This window comes from Columba livia, chromosome 14 (genome assembly GCF_036013475.1).
Source record: "Columba livia isolate bColLiv1 breed racing homer chromosome 14, bColLiv1.pat.W.v2, whole genome shotgun sequence".
Taxonomy (NCBI): domain Eukaryota; kingdom Metazoa; phylum Chordata; class Aves; order Columbiformes; family Columbidae; genus Columba; species Columba livia.
In genome coordinates, this window is record NC_088615.1 from 7077306 (window position 1) to 7094472 (window position 17167).

General features: G+C 57.3%; 1 protein-coding gene across 1 annotated transcript; it reads right to left on the minus strand.

Annotated features, from left to right (window-relative positions):
• Window positions 1-5697: 5697 nt before the first annotated feature.
• On the minus strand, window positions 5698-16016 carry NDST1 (N-deacetylase and N-sulfotransferase 1). The gene is made up of 14 exons (XM_005503391.4): window positions 15188-16016; window positions 14077-14559; window positions 13794-13881; window positions 13412-13566; window positions 12019-12204; window positions 11513-11641; window positions 11155-11337; window positions 10723-10819; window positions 10445-10568; window positions 9748-9922; window positions 9344-9514; window positions 8338-8447; window positions 7454-7556; window positions 5698-7339 (listed from the first exon to the last, which is right to left on the minus strand). Exons 1-14 carry the CDS (start codon window positions 15695-15697, stop codon window positions 7220-7222), a joined length of 2634 nt encoding a protein of 877 aa, XP_005503448.1. The 5' UTR covers window positions 15698-16016; the 3' UTR covers window positions 5698-7219.
• Between the last annotated feature and the right edge of the window lie 1151 nt (window positions 16017-17167).

Genomic DNA, 17167 nt, shown 5'->3' on the forward strand with positions numbered 1-17167 from the left:
GGATGGGGGACAACTGTCCCGAGGGGCTGGGAGCAGTTTTTTCCCTCGGGGAGCAGATTGAAGCTCAGACCCCCGGGGCAGGGAGGGGTTAGGTGTTCACCCTGAGGCTGCTCCGTGCTGCCATGGCGGGGTGCAGGTGGGATGCTGGCACCCACCTGTGGAGATCTGGGGACTGTAACATCCACCCACTTCCAGCAACAACCCTTGCAGCCCTTGGTGCACCCAGGTGCTCCCCAAACACTGCTGAGCGCCCTGCGTGGGGACAAGCGATGGGCCCTCTCCTTCGCTCCCTGCTGCTTTGACCCCACTTGCTGCCTAAATAGAACCAGGCGGGTGCGAGGGAGCCTACAGCTCAGCATAAACTCGCTCAAGGCCAACACCATTGTTGCTGGAGCCACGTCAGAGCCAAACGAGGCTGGAGCCACGGATGCCGCCACCGTCAGCTATCTGAGTCATCAGCCCAGAGGAGCCAAGTGAGGCAGAGCTGGGTGCTGACCTGAAATCCAGCCAGTTTTCTTCTCTGAATCAGGGCAGGGAGGAAGGGGAAAAGTTTGGGGGAAGGTGGAAGCAGTGAGTGGGATTTGGTTGCTCAAATGTCCCCTCTTTCCAATTGCTCTGGAAGGAGATGGGGCCATGACAGTGGCCAGGGTGATGGCGAGGGGCTGCGGAGCACCGTGATGGGGATGGTGACACCAAGGCCTGCAAGGAGGGGAAAGAGGCTGAGAGATGCTGGTGGGGCATGTGCCCAAGCTCTTGCTGTGCTTGTTCCAACTGATGCTCGGAGGAGCAGAAAGGAGGAAAAGAAACAGCGAGAGCTGGCACGTGCCTCATCCAGCCCCGAGCACGTGGCCACATCTGAGCAAACCCCCTGGGGACTGTGACAATGCAGCAGCCCTGGCTGGGGGGTGAGGGCAGATCTGGTTCCTACTGGTCGAGGAGGGGTGGCTGCACCCCAAAAAATCACCTCTGAGTGGTCAAATGGGTAAAACAAGCCCACTCCACAGACAGCTGGGGCCATCCCTCCTCTCTCCTTCACTCTCCCCCGGCCTGTCCCCACATTGCAGTGCTGTTGTCCCCGAGTCCCTCAGCAATGAGATAACCCCAAGCTGTTGCAGACTGGGGCTGTGGGGGGAAGCTGAGCCCCCCCAAGCCATTCTGTCCCCTCCCGAAACCCCAGCAGCAATTACTGTTGGAGAAATCCTGTCTCTAGCCCTTTCATGGGGCTTCACAGACCCCCCAGCAGCCCCAGCTCCATAGCCATGGGAGGACACCCACCCCTAGATCCCCCCAGTTCCTACCCCCAGGCTGCTCCTCTCGACTGCGGAGGGGTCTGTCAGCCTGCCCAGGGAGCAGGGGGGGACCATGTGGTCACCAGCTGCTTGGAAAGCTTTCTCTGCCTCTAGGTCATAAGTACAGATTTTTATAATTATTAGCTTTGGTAATTTACCATAAAATATTTATTCTGGCTCATTCCGAGGCGTTTGATTCATGTTGGGTCTATATGGCTTTTCGGGGGGGTGGGGGGCATGTGCAGGGCTGGGTGCTCCGCTCCCATCCTGTATAAATATCGCTGTGGCTGTGTGTGGCCCAGGGAAGAGACCCCGGCAGCAGCCTGGAGTGGGGGTCCAGCTCACCGTGCCGCTGCTCACCCGCTCCCCACCTCACCCCCCCGAAGGCCTCCACGCACCCGTGGGCTGCACTCACCTCCACGCTGTGGGGCTCCCTCCCAGTCTGCCCTGGCCTATGTGAGCCTGTGCCAGTGCCAGAGCAGCCTCCAGGGACAATCTGCTCACCTGCATGGGGGGGCACAGCTGGGACCCCCCCGGGACATCTGCTGCAAGAGCCGACAAGTCTCAGCTCTGGTGACAGCACTTTCAGGTCCGGCACACCAGCCAGAGCCAGCGGCAGCAAAACCACGTCCAGGAGGAGCCCAGCAACTGCTCTCCCAGCGCTGCCAAAATTAAGGGGGCAGCTGCTGTCCCCCCCAGCCCCGACCAGGCTGAGCAGCATTGTGGCAGGGCACGAGGTGCTGGGGCTGTACTGGGGGGCAAGCAGGCTGCAAGCAGTAGTGGCCCCACTCTCACCCTCCTTCTTACAGAGGCTGAAGGGGAGCTGGAGGTTTTTTGGGAGCTGCAAACAGCTGCGAGCAGGATACCCAGGACCTCCCCCCAGCACAACATCTGGAGGGAGGCAGGGAGCCAGCCCGGCTCTCGCGACTGCCGGCAGCATCATCCCCCTGCTCAGCTTGCTGGTCCCACCGTGAGCCCCCACAGGCAGGATGGGCAGTCAGAGCATCTTCCCAGTGGCCCTGGAGATGGTCCATGTGTGTGACAGTGGCACTGCACAGGGACAGGACCAGCCTGTGCCCTCTCTGCCACGGGGTCTGGATGTGGAACAGCACCCAAGTAGCCACCAGCCTTGTAGAACATGGGAGGATGGAGGTGACAGAGGTGATTCCCCCCATGGACAGGATGGTTGGGAGAAAGTATCCCAGCAACCCTGAGTGAGGGTGGGTGGATGGAGGTGACAGGGAAGGACAAGGAGCCAGGAGTGTGCCAGGGGTGGCTGCGGGGATCCCAGTACACCCGGGTGGTCACAGGGCTGGGCTGCTCAAGCCTGGCTGCGGAGGAAAGGCTGGGAAGATGGGGGCGGAGACGGGCTATCTGCCATGCTGAGCCCCCCGTGACAGTGGGAAAGATGTCTCCGAGCACGCCTCCCCGCCTGCCCCAGTGCTGGGACCCCCATCACGGCTCTCAATTCCCAGCAGCTCCGGCCCTGTGGTGCTTGGGGAGGGATCAGCAGTGAAACTCAACCCAGATGTGCAACAGCAGGAAACCCTTCAGCATTTCCCTCCAGCAGCCCTGGCTGCTGAGTTTATCCTCTCTCACTCCCCAGCTGCCCTGCAAAGGGGCCACAGTAATTTTCCTGGGGAGGGACAAGGAGAGGGACTCGGTGAGGATGCTCTGGGCATCCTCAGGGTCTTTGGGGAAGGCAGCAGGGGAGAGGCAAGCAGCCCACAGCAAGGAGCATGCTGAAAGCAAGCTCTGCACCAGCAAACAAACAGCACCGAATCCCTGCAAGTCTTAAAAAGAGAAGGAAAACTATCAACATGGTTGAAATCTATATATTATGTGAGCTGATCTGTACCTCCACAGCAGTGCCAGCCACTCAGCGGTGGGAACGTGCTATTGTTCCTGGCACAATTTTTGTTGCTCCCTGAGCCCGGAGAACTTATATCTGAATTTATGTGGCTAGAAGCTGGATTTGCTGAAGGAAAAGCTGCCAGGACAGCCAGAGCCATCTGCACCTTGTTGCCCTTTGCACACCCTCAGCACCTGAAGCCTGGTTTAATACCTGCTTTTGCTTTTTTTCCAGGACTCAGCATCACCTCGCAGCCCTTCCTCACCCTGAAGCTGCCCTGAGCCTCCTGTCCCAGTCTCGCCGCTCTGCCTCCCAGCTGTCCCTGCATTATTCAACCAGAAACACCTTATCAGCCCCTTATCTTTCTCCACTTGCCTGCTTTCAGCTTTGCCAGCCAGATGACATTGGGACACCCCTTCAGCGCTGACCCCACTGGCTCTGGCTGGCAGAAAGCCACCGGGTCCCCAGGGAGTCCAGTTCCTCAGGGAGATGGAACTGCCCCCCCGGTTCAACCCCCCGCACCTTATGGTCCCTCTTTAGGGGAATGACCCACTGCTGCCCTGCCCCAAGACCCCCAGGAGGCAGCCCTGGCTCCCCCCAGGCTCAGAGCCACTCTGACACCTGGTTTTAATAATAAATGACACAGAAAGGGACAAAAGTGCCTTGCAGGAGGGTGGTGGGATGCAGGGCAGCGGTGCGGGGGTTGGCAGATGGGGAGGGAGAGGGGATTTGGGGCTGAGGTGAGGGGGTGCTGAGGGCGACACCAGGCCAGGAGCTTTGTGGGGTCCCAGCCCTGAGCTGCCCATTACCACATCTCTGCTTTAAAACAAATACCACCCATAGAATTGGGTTAACTGCAGCCACCAGAAAGCTGGGATTAATGGAATTTGGTTATAAGACAATTTTCCCGGATGGAAGAAACATCTTTTTGTCATCTGTCCTTTGACATTTTAAGTCTATTTTACATCTCCAGCATTTTATGATTTAGGCTGTGACATTTAAATGGGCAATCTGTATTTACAGTCTTAGGCACTGTAAGCATCTTATATATAAATATCTTCAAATGTATAGAAGACATTCTATACATTTGGATCTACAAAACAAGACCTACAAATCTTTACAGGAAAACGTACAATTTTTACAAAAAGATTTCTCTTGGCTTTGTAATCCAGGGGTAGATGAACATATAATAAAAATACATTGACATTTTTCAGATACCAGAGTTTAGCATTATTTTATCACAAAATGTGAACACGCCACTTCAAAATAATGAGGCATTAGAATAAATATTGTGTGTGGCTCTTTGTAGCCAGAACCCCACCAGCAGCACCTCTGTCACCTCCCTGTCCTTGCGGGTCCCTTGCATCACCCCCACCCCCACCTCCAGGACATTGTCCCCCAGGAGGAGGTCCCCATTTGGGAGGAAAGGGCTGTGGAAGATGGTGAAGCTATTGCTGCTTTTGCAGTCCTGTCGTGGTGTGAAATATTTGCACCGTTTAACCTCCAGCCACCTGCCCTGGGGATGCCTTTCTTGGGGGTGTGAGGGGCTTGTCTGCAGTCAATTATCTCTGTTATTTACAGGATGCAAACCCTGCCGCCTTCTCCCTGCGAGGGAGCAGCTCCCGTGGCCCTTCCCGTCTCCCATGATGGGTTTTCAAAGCCGAGGTCCTGGACAGGTTTGTGCTTGCCAGCCTCAGCCCCTTTCATGTGTCTCTCTGGACGAGCAGAAGTAGGAGGTTGATACTGAGTGGAGAGGGTCACAGCGAGATTTCTCTGACAGGAAAATATGGTAAAGACACTTTTAGGTTTAAATAATTCCACACTGCATAGGGCTGAGTTGTGCTGCTGACCCTGTTAATTAACAAGCAAATAACTCAGGGCTCAGCTGGGCAGCAGCTGGTGCCACCTGGCTGAGCCAGGGGTTTGCACATCACTCTGGGGCTGGATGGGGACGACTGGGGCTGGGGACACTGGGAACCCAACCTTGGGGTAATGGCATAGGGTACATGGCCTGGCTTTGCTCCAGAATTACCAAAAATTAAAAGCCTCCTTGTCCAGGCAGGCAGCCCCAGGGGCGGAGGCAGGCAGGAGCCCCCTCCCCTCCGCTCCCCTCCGTCCGGCGGCTCCCGCGGCACCGCACATCGTTTGTCACTCCGACAGGTTCAAACAAACCCAGCTGGGATTAATTAGGCTCCATCTTCATTTCCTCCAGCGCTCTGCAGGGGCCAGGCTGCAGAAGGCGGTGGGGAGGCAGCAGACGGTGGGCAGGGGCTATCTACCCTTGGGCAGGGGGAAGAAGGCAAGTGGGGACCCCCTGGCCCCTCAAAATGTAACACAGGCGGTGCTGGAGGCTGTCCCGGGAGCAGGAGGCCATGGCGGCTGCGCAGCGCAGTCAGATCTGGGACTGGACGGCTGCTGCCACCTCGTGCATGCAGAGCTGCTCCCACACACCTCCCTCCTCCCCAAATCCCCCCAAAAGATGGGCCTGAAGACCTCCAGAGGCAGATGGAAGCCCCACTTGGGGAGTAAGGAGAGAAAGAGGCAACAACGAGCAAGTAAAACCAGAGCCCCAACATTTATTAGCCATTTGTTTGGCAGGACCTTACAGCAGCGCCCAGGAGCCTCTACCAGCACAACCCCACCAGGGGCAGTGGGGTGTGCGGTCCCCCCAGCCCCACACACAGCTACGGGGGCTCCTGCTACAATAACCATGTAGGAACCCCTGCTGCCAACCACGAGGGTGAAACACTGAGTGTGTCCCCCCTGCTGCCCTGGCCCCACTCTGGAGGGCAGGGCAGCATCCCGGGTACCACCTCCATCCTGCATCCCGAGGAGCAGCTGCATCCCAGGGGAAATCTGGGACCTTATCCCATCATGGCTGAGTGTCACTTGCCAGCCCTGGCAGCAAAACCCAGGGGACACAGCGGGGCGGGGGGGGCAGGGCCGGGGTGGCAGCTCTGTATGGCACCACCGGTATAAAGATGCGTCTCCAACTGGGAAACTGTCCCCATTTCCCCACTGACCTTCATCCACATCACGTGTAACAACCAAAGAGACCACGTAAAATCCTCGGGGTTTAGGTACAAATTCTGGCACCAAAGAAAAACTGCAAAATGGGAACCAAACGAACCCTCCCCCCACCCCACACCCCACCCTTATTAAAATACTTTAGCTTTTAATATTCAAGAGGTTTGAAGTTCTCAGCATCCTTCCGATTGCCATTATCCCAAGGTCTGCCCCCTGTCCCCAAGGGCTGGATCTCCTCCATGCCCGGGGATGCTGGGCACCACTCGGCTTTACCACAGGAAACACCACGTGTGTACGAGATCGCAGGGGAGCCTGGGGGGCACAAGAGCGTCGCACACCAGCACACCAGGGCCAGCACACCAGCCCCTTCTCCTGCTCAGCTGCTGTCCCACTGCACTGCCCACAGAAAGGGAGCATGAAATTGAGGAGCTTGAAAATGAACAGTTGACAAAAGAAATCATGCCTGAGTCTTTGAAAGAAAAATCTGCCTTGTTCGCAGCTTTTCCAAGTAGGTGTCACGGAATCTGGCAAACTTTCCCGCTTCCCGCCGTGGGGCCGATGGCAGGAGTGGGTCTGGGTCCCTCTGTGCCTTGGGTCTCCACCAGCTCCGTTCCTCTGCTTCAGCTCAGCAACACCATCTCCAGTGTGCCCAGAGCGGCTCCTCCACCCTCGGACCAGGACGTGAGGGACAGCTCTGCTGCTGCCCTCAGGCCCAGGGGAGTCGGAATCCATTTTGGGCAGAGAAAGGGGGAATTTTTACCACTTCCCTATGTCGGGGTGGGAAGGGACCCCACTGATGGGCCCAGGAATTAAAAAGGAAAAATAAAAGTGAAACAGGTGTGAGGGAGGGGGAGAGGTGGCAGCACAGGGACCACAGAGTCAGGCCACCGCTGGGGCAGCCCCGGCGCAGCTGTTTGCTCCTGGGGTCCCCTCCAAGGCCACGTCTGCTCCTGGGGTCCCCTCCAAGGCCACAGCCAAGTATTGCTGAGGAAGGTCCTGCCGGGTGCAGGGTCAGCCCCGCTGGGGTATTGCTGGGGGCGGCAGGCGGCAGCTACCTGGTGCTCTGCAGCTCCTCCCGCAGCCAGGTGGGCAGCGTCTGCCCCATCTTGTACAGCAGCTTCGAGAGCTCGATGTTATGGTCCCTGTAATAGTCCCGCAGGAAGGTGCGCGACTGCAACGGGAGAACGGAGAGGAGCGTCAGGGGCATCAGCCCTGAGCCCACCATCCCAGCGTGGCCCCCCCAGCCCTGCCCAGGACCATCCCAGTAGGCTTTCTGTGTACTCACATCCGAATCCATCTCGGGGTATTTCCTCCCTTTGCTCTTTCCCAAGCATTTTGTTTTTCCTCCATCCAGCAGCTGACACCAGAACCCTTTCTTCGGATCAAACCTGCAAAGCAAGAGCTCTGCCTCACCCCTCTTGCCCTCCTGATGAGCCCTGCTGCTGCCCAGCCCTGCATGGGGTCACTTCTCCACCTTTTTAATTCACGGCCCAGCAAACAGCTCGTTACCACCCTCCTGGTACTACAGGTTCCCTGTACAGCAGCACAATAAGCAGCCCAGCAAGGTTCATTCATCACTGCATCGCCCTGCTGAGGGAGCACAGGAGTCTACATGGGTTTAATTACTATTTTCTGCAGCATCTTCAGCCCTGGATGCCCTCAAGAACCCCACAACACCTGGGTGCAGACTCAGAGCAGCCACGTATAGAGGTAAGAGCAGCACAGAGGTAAATTATAATTTTTCTAGCAGCTCTGGAGTTTCCTGCTTCCTATGGTAGGTTTTAATGTCTGGAAGGCTCAGGGCAAGGTGACAGATCACAAGCAGCAAGAGCGCATAAAGAGCCAGGGTGCCAGAGCTCAACAAGCAGCACAAACACAGCCCTGAACCCCATTCTGGGAACCTAGAGCTGCTCCTGAGCTGCCCCAAGTGACACCACTGTCCCCACTGCAATGCCTGGATAAGCACAGCAAAGCAGGGTGCTCATTGAACATTATTTCTGTTTGCAGCTGCCCTGGTGCAGGTTGCAGCAAGGAGGAGCTGCTGTTCCAGTCTCAGGTGAAACCCTGGTGTCGTCAAAACCAGCAGCAGCTCCGTGGTGAGCCCCAGGGACAAACCACTGCACTGGGACCAGTGGCAGCTTGGAAGAAGAAGCTCGAGGAAGGACTCACGCCAAGGTCTTGTGATAATCGATGAAGTTGGTCACTCCGAGGAATTTCTGGACCGTCTCCATCACTTTGGCGGGTTCTGTTCGGAGCAGCTTGCCATCCAGAACCAGGATCTGTGAGGAGCAAGGCAGGGTGGTGAGGTGCCACTGGCTGCCAGCCCTGCTCTCCTGGGACACGACAACACCTTCGCTGCACCTTTTGCCATTTCAGAGTCAAACCTGCCACCAACCATGCAGGGTCCCCTTTTGAATGGTAACATACCCTGGTGTTCACTTACACTGGGTGTTAGAATGCTAAATGCAAAAAAAAGCCATGGCCACAATCTGTCCAGGACAACATCAGAGCTCAGGGCCACCCAAGCCACCGCCAGCCAGGATTGCGTTACAGCAATTACACAGAACCAGACAACTAATAGACTTTATAAGGCTAAGTGACAGTGGAAAAATCATTCCAGGACTGAGCCCATGCACAGCCAGCAGCACTGCACTGTGCGGGTCACAGCGGGGCCGGCGTCCAGCCCCGTCTCCCCTGCAGGCAGCTCAAACTGCAGGCAGCCCTGCCTGCTATTTTTGTCCTGTTTCGATGCCGTGGTGACACCGGACAGGGCTGCCCCGCAAGGGTCTGTGGCCGAGAGTGGCAGATGAGTGGTGGGTGTCCTTGCAGAGTCACCCACAGTCCTCTGCCCCACAGCCCCCTTCAACCTTGCTTTGCCAGGGGACCAGCAGGACCCCCCTGCCCAGGACCAACACAACAACATCTCTGTGCATCATCCATCACCAGCTTCACACTACAAGGGTTTCCCTCTTGCTTTGTATCTCCCCTCTGCCCCTTCCCCAAGTACTTTTACTCTTCTTCACATGTTTTTTAGAGTGTAAGAAAAGCATCTCCCACAAGAGCACTCTGGCATCTGACTTGGGAGCCAAGCTCTCTTCCCTGAGCATCCTTCCTTGGGTGAGGGGGGCTCCTTGGGGGTGCCGCCACCCTAGGAACGTGGTGCTGTCATCCCTACCTGGTTGGCGTGGTAGCTGTTCAGCCAGCGCTCGATGTGGGTGGCGTACCAGCCCGGCACCAAGCAGCGGTTCTGCAGGGTCCGGAGCTTCGGAGCAGCCTCAGGTCCCGCCGTGATCACCTCATGGAAGGTGTATTTCAGGGCGACCGGGTCATCATGAGCTCGCTGGTGCTGTCAGGCATGAGCAAGGCAGTTTGTTCCTGGGGCAACCCAAATCCTGGGTTGCCCATGAGGCGCTGCCACTTCCAGGCCACCACGCTGTGTCCTTGTGTGTCTTGTTCAGCCAAAAAGCATGGCATCCACAGCCACCCCACCTCCCAAACCAAGGTGATGGAGGCAAGCCCCTTGCCCAGCACCTCATGGGGCTGCCCAAGCCGGAGGAGAGGCAGGGGCGGGCATCTCACCTGATACCAGGAGTATGCTCGATCTGCAGGGTTGATGAGGATGGTGATGACTTTGGCCTTGGAGAGCAGGGCCGCGGCTCGCCGGGGAGCCACTTCTGAGTCAAAGTAGTTGGCACTTTTCTCAAAGTAGAAGTCTGAGGTGGTGTTGGAGGGGATGGGGAAGAACTCCATGTACCTGGGGGAGCCACAGCATGAGGCAGGTGGACTGGCACCATGGGATGTCCCCAGCATCCCCCCCTTGCAGGTGACATCTCAGACGCCCTGTATCACACACTAATTCTGCAGGGTGCCTCCAGGTCTGACGCACAGCCTGTGGCTCCACAATCCCTTCCAGCCATTTGGGAGAGCCAGGCCTCACTAGATACCCCAGGCAGACCCCAAAACCAGGGGGTAGCAGATGCACTCACAAGCACCCGGCTTCTGCTGGGGGCACTTTTGAGTCCTGGCAAGTGGCCTTTGCCTTCAAAACGACATCTCGGGGATAAACTGTGGCGGTGTGACGGCCTGAAGGCAGAGCATGAGCACGCCCTTGCAAAAGGCAGAGCCTGCACAGGATTCATCCCACTTTGCAGTACCCAGGTACTCTCTGCCAAGAGCCCAGCGGCTGCGAGGTCGATGGGAAAACCCACGGCATCACTGCTCCTGTTCCCGAAGGAACTGGTGCTCCCAGCTCAGCCCCCACAGCGGGGAGACCTACCAGTCGATGCCCTTGTGATAGTTGTGTCCATTGAAGAACTGTATCTCCTCAAAGGTCTCTGAGCTGGGGTAGTTGCTGCTCAGGTCTGGGTGCATCCCCAAGAAGAGATAAAGGGCAGTTGTTCCTTCAGACAGACAGAAAGTGAGAGCTGACTTAGGCCAAACCTCCCTCCAAGCTCTGCTTCAGGGCAGGAGGGCTGAGAGAGGATCTTTGGGTATGTGGGGGGGACCTGGCAAGCCTACCAGCATGCTCAGGGCACCAAGGGTAAAGGTAAGTACCTGTTTTTTGAGGACCGATGATTAGAAGCTTCGGGAATCGGTCACAGGTCTTTTCTTTGGACCAAATGTCTTTGTGCCGTTTGTCTTCACAGGGATCCTGAAACACAGGGCAGAGGATTAGAGACCAGGTAGCCTGGACGGGACCGCTCACCACTGCTCAGCCCCTGCCAGCCCGAGCAGACACATGTGAGGCCAAGATAGGGCTTATCTCCAGGTCTAAGGGGCAAACCCCTTCCTGGCACTGCCCACAGAACCACAGAGACATGAAAAAACGCTGCTTACTCAGGGGATCAGAGCGAAATCTGGGTTGGAAGGGACCTGAGAAGGTTACTTTATCCAACCCCCTGCTCAGAGCAGGGACAGCTACACCCCACTTCCCTCTCCCAGCACAAGAAATGGGGCTGCTCCCCTCATCCCAGGCACGGGGGGTACCTGCCACAGTGGGTCCTTCTCCTCAGAGAAAATCTGGAAGTATTTCTGTGCCAGCTGCACAGGTGGCAACGTCTGCAGCTTCAAGTTAGTCCAGGAGTTGAGAAAGCGGACCAGGTGTTTGAAGGTGTACAAGCCCAGGCGGTCATTGCCATAATTAGACAGATGGGTCATGAAGATGCTGATCTGAAGCAGAGAGGACAGAGCAGGGGTTAGCAGAGCCTCACACAGCAGCTGTCCTGTGCAAATGGCTCCCACCCCAGCTGAGGACATCAGGGACATCTTCTACAGCAGCACTGGGGACAGCTCTGCAAGAGACATCTGCCAGTCTGTCCCCAGACAGCCGGGTGGTTGTACTCACAGGGTTGAGGAGCACTGTCAGGAACAGTTCACCCCCGTTGATGATTTTGTCCAGTTCGCTGGAGCCACCAGGGTATTCATTGTAGAAGATGGTGTGTGTGAAAAGGCCACAGGTTTGCCGGGGAAGTACCTGGGGCAGGAGAAAAACACGGATGGAGAAGGCAGAGGAGCCAGGCAAGGAAACAGCTACACGGGCTCCTCCAGGCATCCACGGCTGTGTCCCCTTCTCCTCCCAAACAAAAAGGGGGTTCTCAACCCCTCAGAGGTCAGGACCAGCTCCACTGCCCCTCACCTCAATGTGAATCCTGCTGCCCACAAGGGATGGAGGTGGACAGATGGAGAAGCCAAAAATTGTCCTCGTATGAGGTTCTCCCATGCAGGATAAGCAGAGGGCACAGCGTCCTCAAATCAAAGCATCTGAGTTGTCCAGAAATCACCTGCTGAGGCTCTTGGTGTTGTGGGGAGGCAGGAGGAGAGAAGCACCAGAGATAAAGCCTGGCCACCTACCATGATGCCATTGTGGATGAAGCCACGGCGATAGCGAGCGGGTTTCAGGTGAGGGTACTCCTCCGTGCTTGTCACTTTGATTGACCAAACCTGCTTCCAAGCTTCGTACAACTGCACATGGACGGGGTACACACCCGAGTGGTGGGGGGCCACGGCGTACCCCATGTCAGTAGGGATGCCGTGCTCCTGCAGAGAAGAAAGCGGGGAGTGGGTGACCCTGCAAACCCCAAAACCACAAGGTCCCAACCCAATCTCTCCCCAAGAGACTGTCCATTCCCCACTATAGATCGTCTATTTGTGCTCCTGGAGAGCAACCAGAGCAGGGCTGTGCCCATGCATCCTCTCCTAACCAGGGTTGTCTCCTTGAAAGGGAGCCCAGGAGCAGACATGTTGGGTGGACACTTGCTCCTCTGCTTCACGTGGACCATCGTCATCACTGCCATTTCTGCTGTCAACAACAAAATAACAGCAGCAAAGCTTTTCTGTGGAGAATGAGGAGACACATTTATACGGGACTGTAAATTGGTTTATGTCAGTAGATATAAAACAGCCTAGAAATTCTGAGCTGGACAACCACCTATCTCAAGTAGGGATGGTCGGGGCTCTCTCTAATTAAGCATCTCTAATGAAATCAGCCTAAAGATCCCTCTTTTAGGCCATAGAACCCAATTATTATTACTGGGTCTGGCTTCACTCATTTGGATTCAAACCAGTCAATCACAGGATGATCTGGCTTTATCTAGGGCAGATAAAGGACAGTCCAAGAGGATGGACAACCCCGTGCCCAGCTGAAGGTCAGAGCCTGCCTTTATAAACTGAACATGTCCCTGACAGCTCAGCCTGCAGAGGGAGTTTCCATCAGCCTGAGTCTGCCAGCACACAGCAACTGCTCCGAGATCCTGCATCGCTGCCCAGCGCAGCATCAAACAGTGCCCGGCTGAGCACCAAACCCCAGGCTCAGGTAAAACCCAGCACACACCAACCCAGGCGGCCCACTCCTCCTGCAGGGCCTTGGATCGGAACCCCACATCGCTCAGGCTGGATCTCCACATCTCCTGGGATCAGACCCCACATCCCTCAGGCTGGATCTCTACATGACCCATGGCCAGGCAACGCACAGACAATGTCTCCCGTCGGGCAGGCACCAGGGCAGCTTGCTGCTGCAGCAGTGCATTGGCTGGTGCAGACAAATACTTTGTTTTTTTCTCCAGATACTAGAGTATAAATGGATTTAACCGCTCAGTTGCGATGTAGGGGACAGGACTTAACATCACCAGGTCCCATTCCTCTGGGAAGCAGAGACCATCAGCTGGCTCCCCCAGGAAGCCTCTTCACCTCTCTTCTCCCATCCTCCCCCCACCACAAGCACGCCCACTGGCGGCATCTTACTCACGACAGCGAATTTCTTGTTTAAGGTCATCTGCTCAGCGAGAACTGACTGGTTGTGGAAGAGGTGAGGCTGCATGTGGCTCCACATGTGAGGGAACCACCAGAACTCCTTCACGTAGGAGAGCAGCAGATCGTCACCTTCATCCTCAGCATCAGTACCTGCGGGCACAATGGCTGGTGTCACTGCCAGGCACGCAGAGCCATGTGTGAGCAGTTGGGGCCAAGGGAGGGGGAGCCCCTCTCGGTGACCAAGTGACAGGGGCAGAGGGGTGGGATGTCTGAGGACCCTCCTGCAGCCCCAACATCAGCCTCTTTGAGCACGGGTTTGTGCCCCAACACCAGCTGTATGGCACCAACACGCGAAGCGATGCCCTCGCCTTCCTCACCCGTGTGGAAGAATTTCCCTGAGTATCCCAGGTTGAAGGTGAAGTTCGGGATGTGAGTGCGAAGCTCATTTTGTGTGTCAAACAGTGCCTGGGAAAGGGAGAGAGAAAGCAAGATGTCCTCAGCACGTGGTCTTGGGGACAGCTGTCACACCAGGCTGAGGATCAGTGTCCTCAAAAGGGGCTCCCAGGGGGCCAGGGGATACTCTGGGGGCAGAAAAGCTCAGCCCTGGAGCACCCCAGAGCAGCACGAGCACCCTGCCCACCCAGGACATCACAGCCGCACCTTGACATCTTCCACCTTCATGCGCGTGCCCTCCTTGCCCACAAAGATGTCATCGATGTCCACCAGGATGTAGCGGTCGAGAGGCAGGGACAGCCTCTTGCCCGTCAGGAAAGAGACAGAATCCACAAAGACCAGCTTGTGCAGCCAGAAGTTGAGGTTGTTGCCAAAAAGTACCCTCTGGATGCCATCATGGAGGCCCAGGTCCTGCATCACGGTGGTGTGCAGCGCCGCGTCCACGCTCATGTGCGGGATGGACTCAGCTGACTTGGTCTTGGCCAGGAGGACGGGCTCGTAGGTGGAGTGGTTGGACTGGAAGACGGTCCAGTCCTCGCCGGGCAGCACACCCTTCTCCACCTCGCTGGGGCGCGTGATGTACAGCAGAGGAGACTTGGGGTTGATGCTGCAGTCCTTCAGCGCCAGGTTGGAGTGGAGGAAGAGGGGGAAGCCCTTCAGCTGGGCACTCAGCAGGCTGTTCTCGTTGGCCTGCGTGGGGAGAGACAGGAGCTGGAGGAGACAGGACACAGGGGACGGAGGTGTCGAAACACACAGCAAGTGCCCAGTCTGGCTCTGCAGCCAGGAGCATTCCAGGGCCATGAACTGCTGTGGCAAGGGGGGTAGGTGGCTCAGCACCTATAGAAATCCAGGTGCCAGGTCCCCTGTTCCCCTCCCAAGCATGGGACACCCTCATTCCCCTCGCTTGCTCAATCCTGCTCACATCCAACATGCAAAGTACCCCAGGGCTGCGAGCCCTGGGCAGGAGAAGGGCAGCAGGCTGCCGAGCAAAATACCCACTAGTGCTTTTGGCGAAGCCCAACAAGGGTCACTGCTGGGAAATGGGATGCTAAAAGCAACCAGACTGATCCCAGAATTATGTTTTTACCCGCAATCACCCAGGGCCTGCACAGCCCTTCCATGAGGAGAGGAATAAGTTGATGCCCACTGCTAGAAGTCTGTGACTCACGCCAGGCTGTGGGCTGGCTCCACACAAACCAGAGCCGCTGGCAGAAAGCAGGAGCAGGGCAGGGTCCCTGCAGGGCTGTGGGACCCCAGAGTCCCCTGCTCACACCCAGCCTGGCTATGGGGTCTCAGTTCACCCTGTGCACCCCCTTACCTTGAAGAAGCCAATGATGCCCACGCCGTACTCCACACAGTACTTGTCCAGCAGCTCCCGGTTCCAGGCATCCAGGTTGACATACTTGAGGATGTTCTCATAGATGATAAGCGCAAAGCGTCCCCGGTCCTTGTCAGTCAGCGTGGGCATGTCCCCCTTCCCCGGGGCGATCTCCGTCCTGTATTTGAAGCGACTTGACTCCAAAATGGCCACGATCTCCTGGCCCAACTGGGAGTAGAGGCTCTCCACAAAGACTAGCACCAAGGGGTCCGTGCGAGAGGAGTCGACCACCTTAAGGGTCTTCAGCGGCAACAAGCGGGAAGGGGCGACCTTGGGCTCATCACAGTCCGGCCCTGCCACGTCCCCTGAGGGCTCCAAGCCCCTTTTCCACCCATATAAATAATATGCAGAGACGAAAACACTGAGCAGGCAGAAGGCGAAGAGCAGAAGCAACACCACCTGCGGAGAGAGCTGCCGGATACCCCGCCGGGCCCTGGCCAGCACAGTCATCCTTGCATCCGCGGGGTGAGGTGGGGTACCGCCCCCCTGCCCACCCCCTCCCCTTGCGAGCCCCGGGGAGGGGAAGAAGCAACAAACCAACCAACAAAAAGAGGTGAAAATAAAACTGAATGCTACTAATAAATTAAAATACTAGCAGGCCGCCTGCGCAGACTCTCTCCCCTCCAGCAGTCCGGCGTCCCTTGCTGTCTGCTTCATGTCACCATGGCAGACGCACCGAGAGTCCTCTTGCTGAGCCGAAATCCCCGCAGTGGTGTCAGTGGCGGCAGCAGCCCCATGGCCTCAGCGGGGCGAGGGGGCGGCGGGCGGCCTCGGGGCGGCTCGCGGCGGGCACACGGCCATGGCGGCTCCCCGGGGCACCCCTGTCCCCCGGCTCCACACAGTGCCCTGCGAGAGAGAGACAGGGTGAGTGGGAAGGGTCGGTGTCCGTACCAACACTGCCTCTTGACGCCAGCACAGCGGCCCTGGCAGATCCCTCGGCGAGCTGGCTGGCGTGCCAGGGCTTGCCAGCAGAGCACCGCGAGCTCCCAACGTGCTGGCGATGGGGCGGGAGCGCAGCGCGCAGGCGTTTCCCAGGATCCCAGCCGCCGGGCAGCTGGGGGGCTGTGCAGGGGAGTTCCCACCTCCTGTGAGTCCCTGTTGCACCAAACAGCTGGAGAAGCAGCCCTGCTCCTCTTGTTTTCCCAGCTGGGGCCAGGCTGTGGCAAGGAGAATGGGGGTGTGGGGGTGCGAGCCCCCCATCACCCAGCCTGGCTGGCACAGAGGGATGTGGGCAGCCGGTTGGCACGAGGCTGAGCAGGGAGCCACTGGCCAAGGTCACCGAGCGGGGCACACAGGAGTGCCCACAAGCAGCTGAAAGGATTGGAGAATATTTTCCCCTCCACTGTGAAAGAGAGGGACAGAGGGAGGAGGAGAAGGAGAAGGAGAAGAAGGAGAAGGAGAAGGAGAAGGAGAAGGAGAAGGAGAAGGAGAAGGAGAAGGAGAAGGAGAAGGAGAAGGAGAAGGAGAAGGAGAAGGAGAAGGAGAAGGAGAAGGAGAAGGAGAAGGAGAAGGAGAAGGAGAAGGAGAAGGAGAAGGAGAAGGAGAAGGTACCGCCTGCCAGGAAGTTAAACCACCCAGGGGCACAGCAATGCAGCCAATGTGTTTAAGGAAAATACGAAGTGTTGGCACGATGGCTTGCAGCACTGTCCCCAAACCCAGCACCGGTGCTGGGGACAAGGGTACAGAGGTCCTCCCCGAGGAGAGTCCCCTTGTGCCCTGTTGGCACTGCAGCCAAGCACCAGGTGGGCACATAACGGGATTAAACACAGCCAGCTGAGCTGTACCTTGGATTACAGGCTGGGGCTTGGCAGAGTAATCCTGTCATCCCTGCCCTTCCCTGCAGCAAGCCCCGCTCCAGGCTCTGCTTCCCAACCCCGCCAGCACAGCGCTCTTTCGCCCAGAGCCTGCCAGCAACCCGCA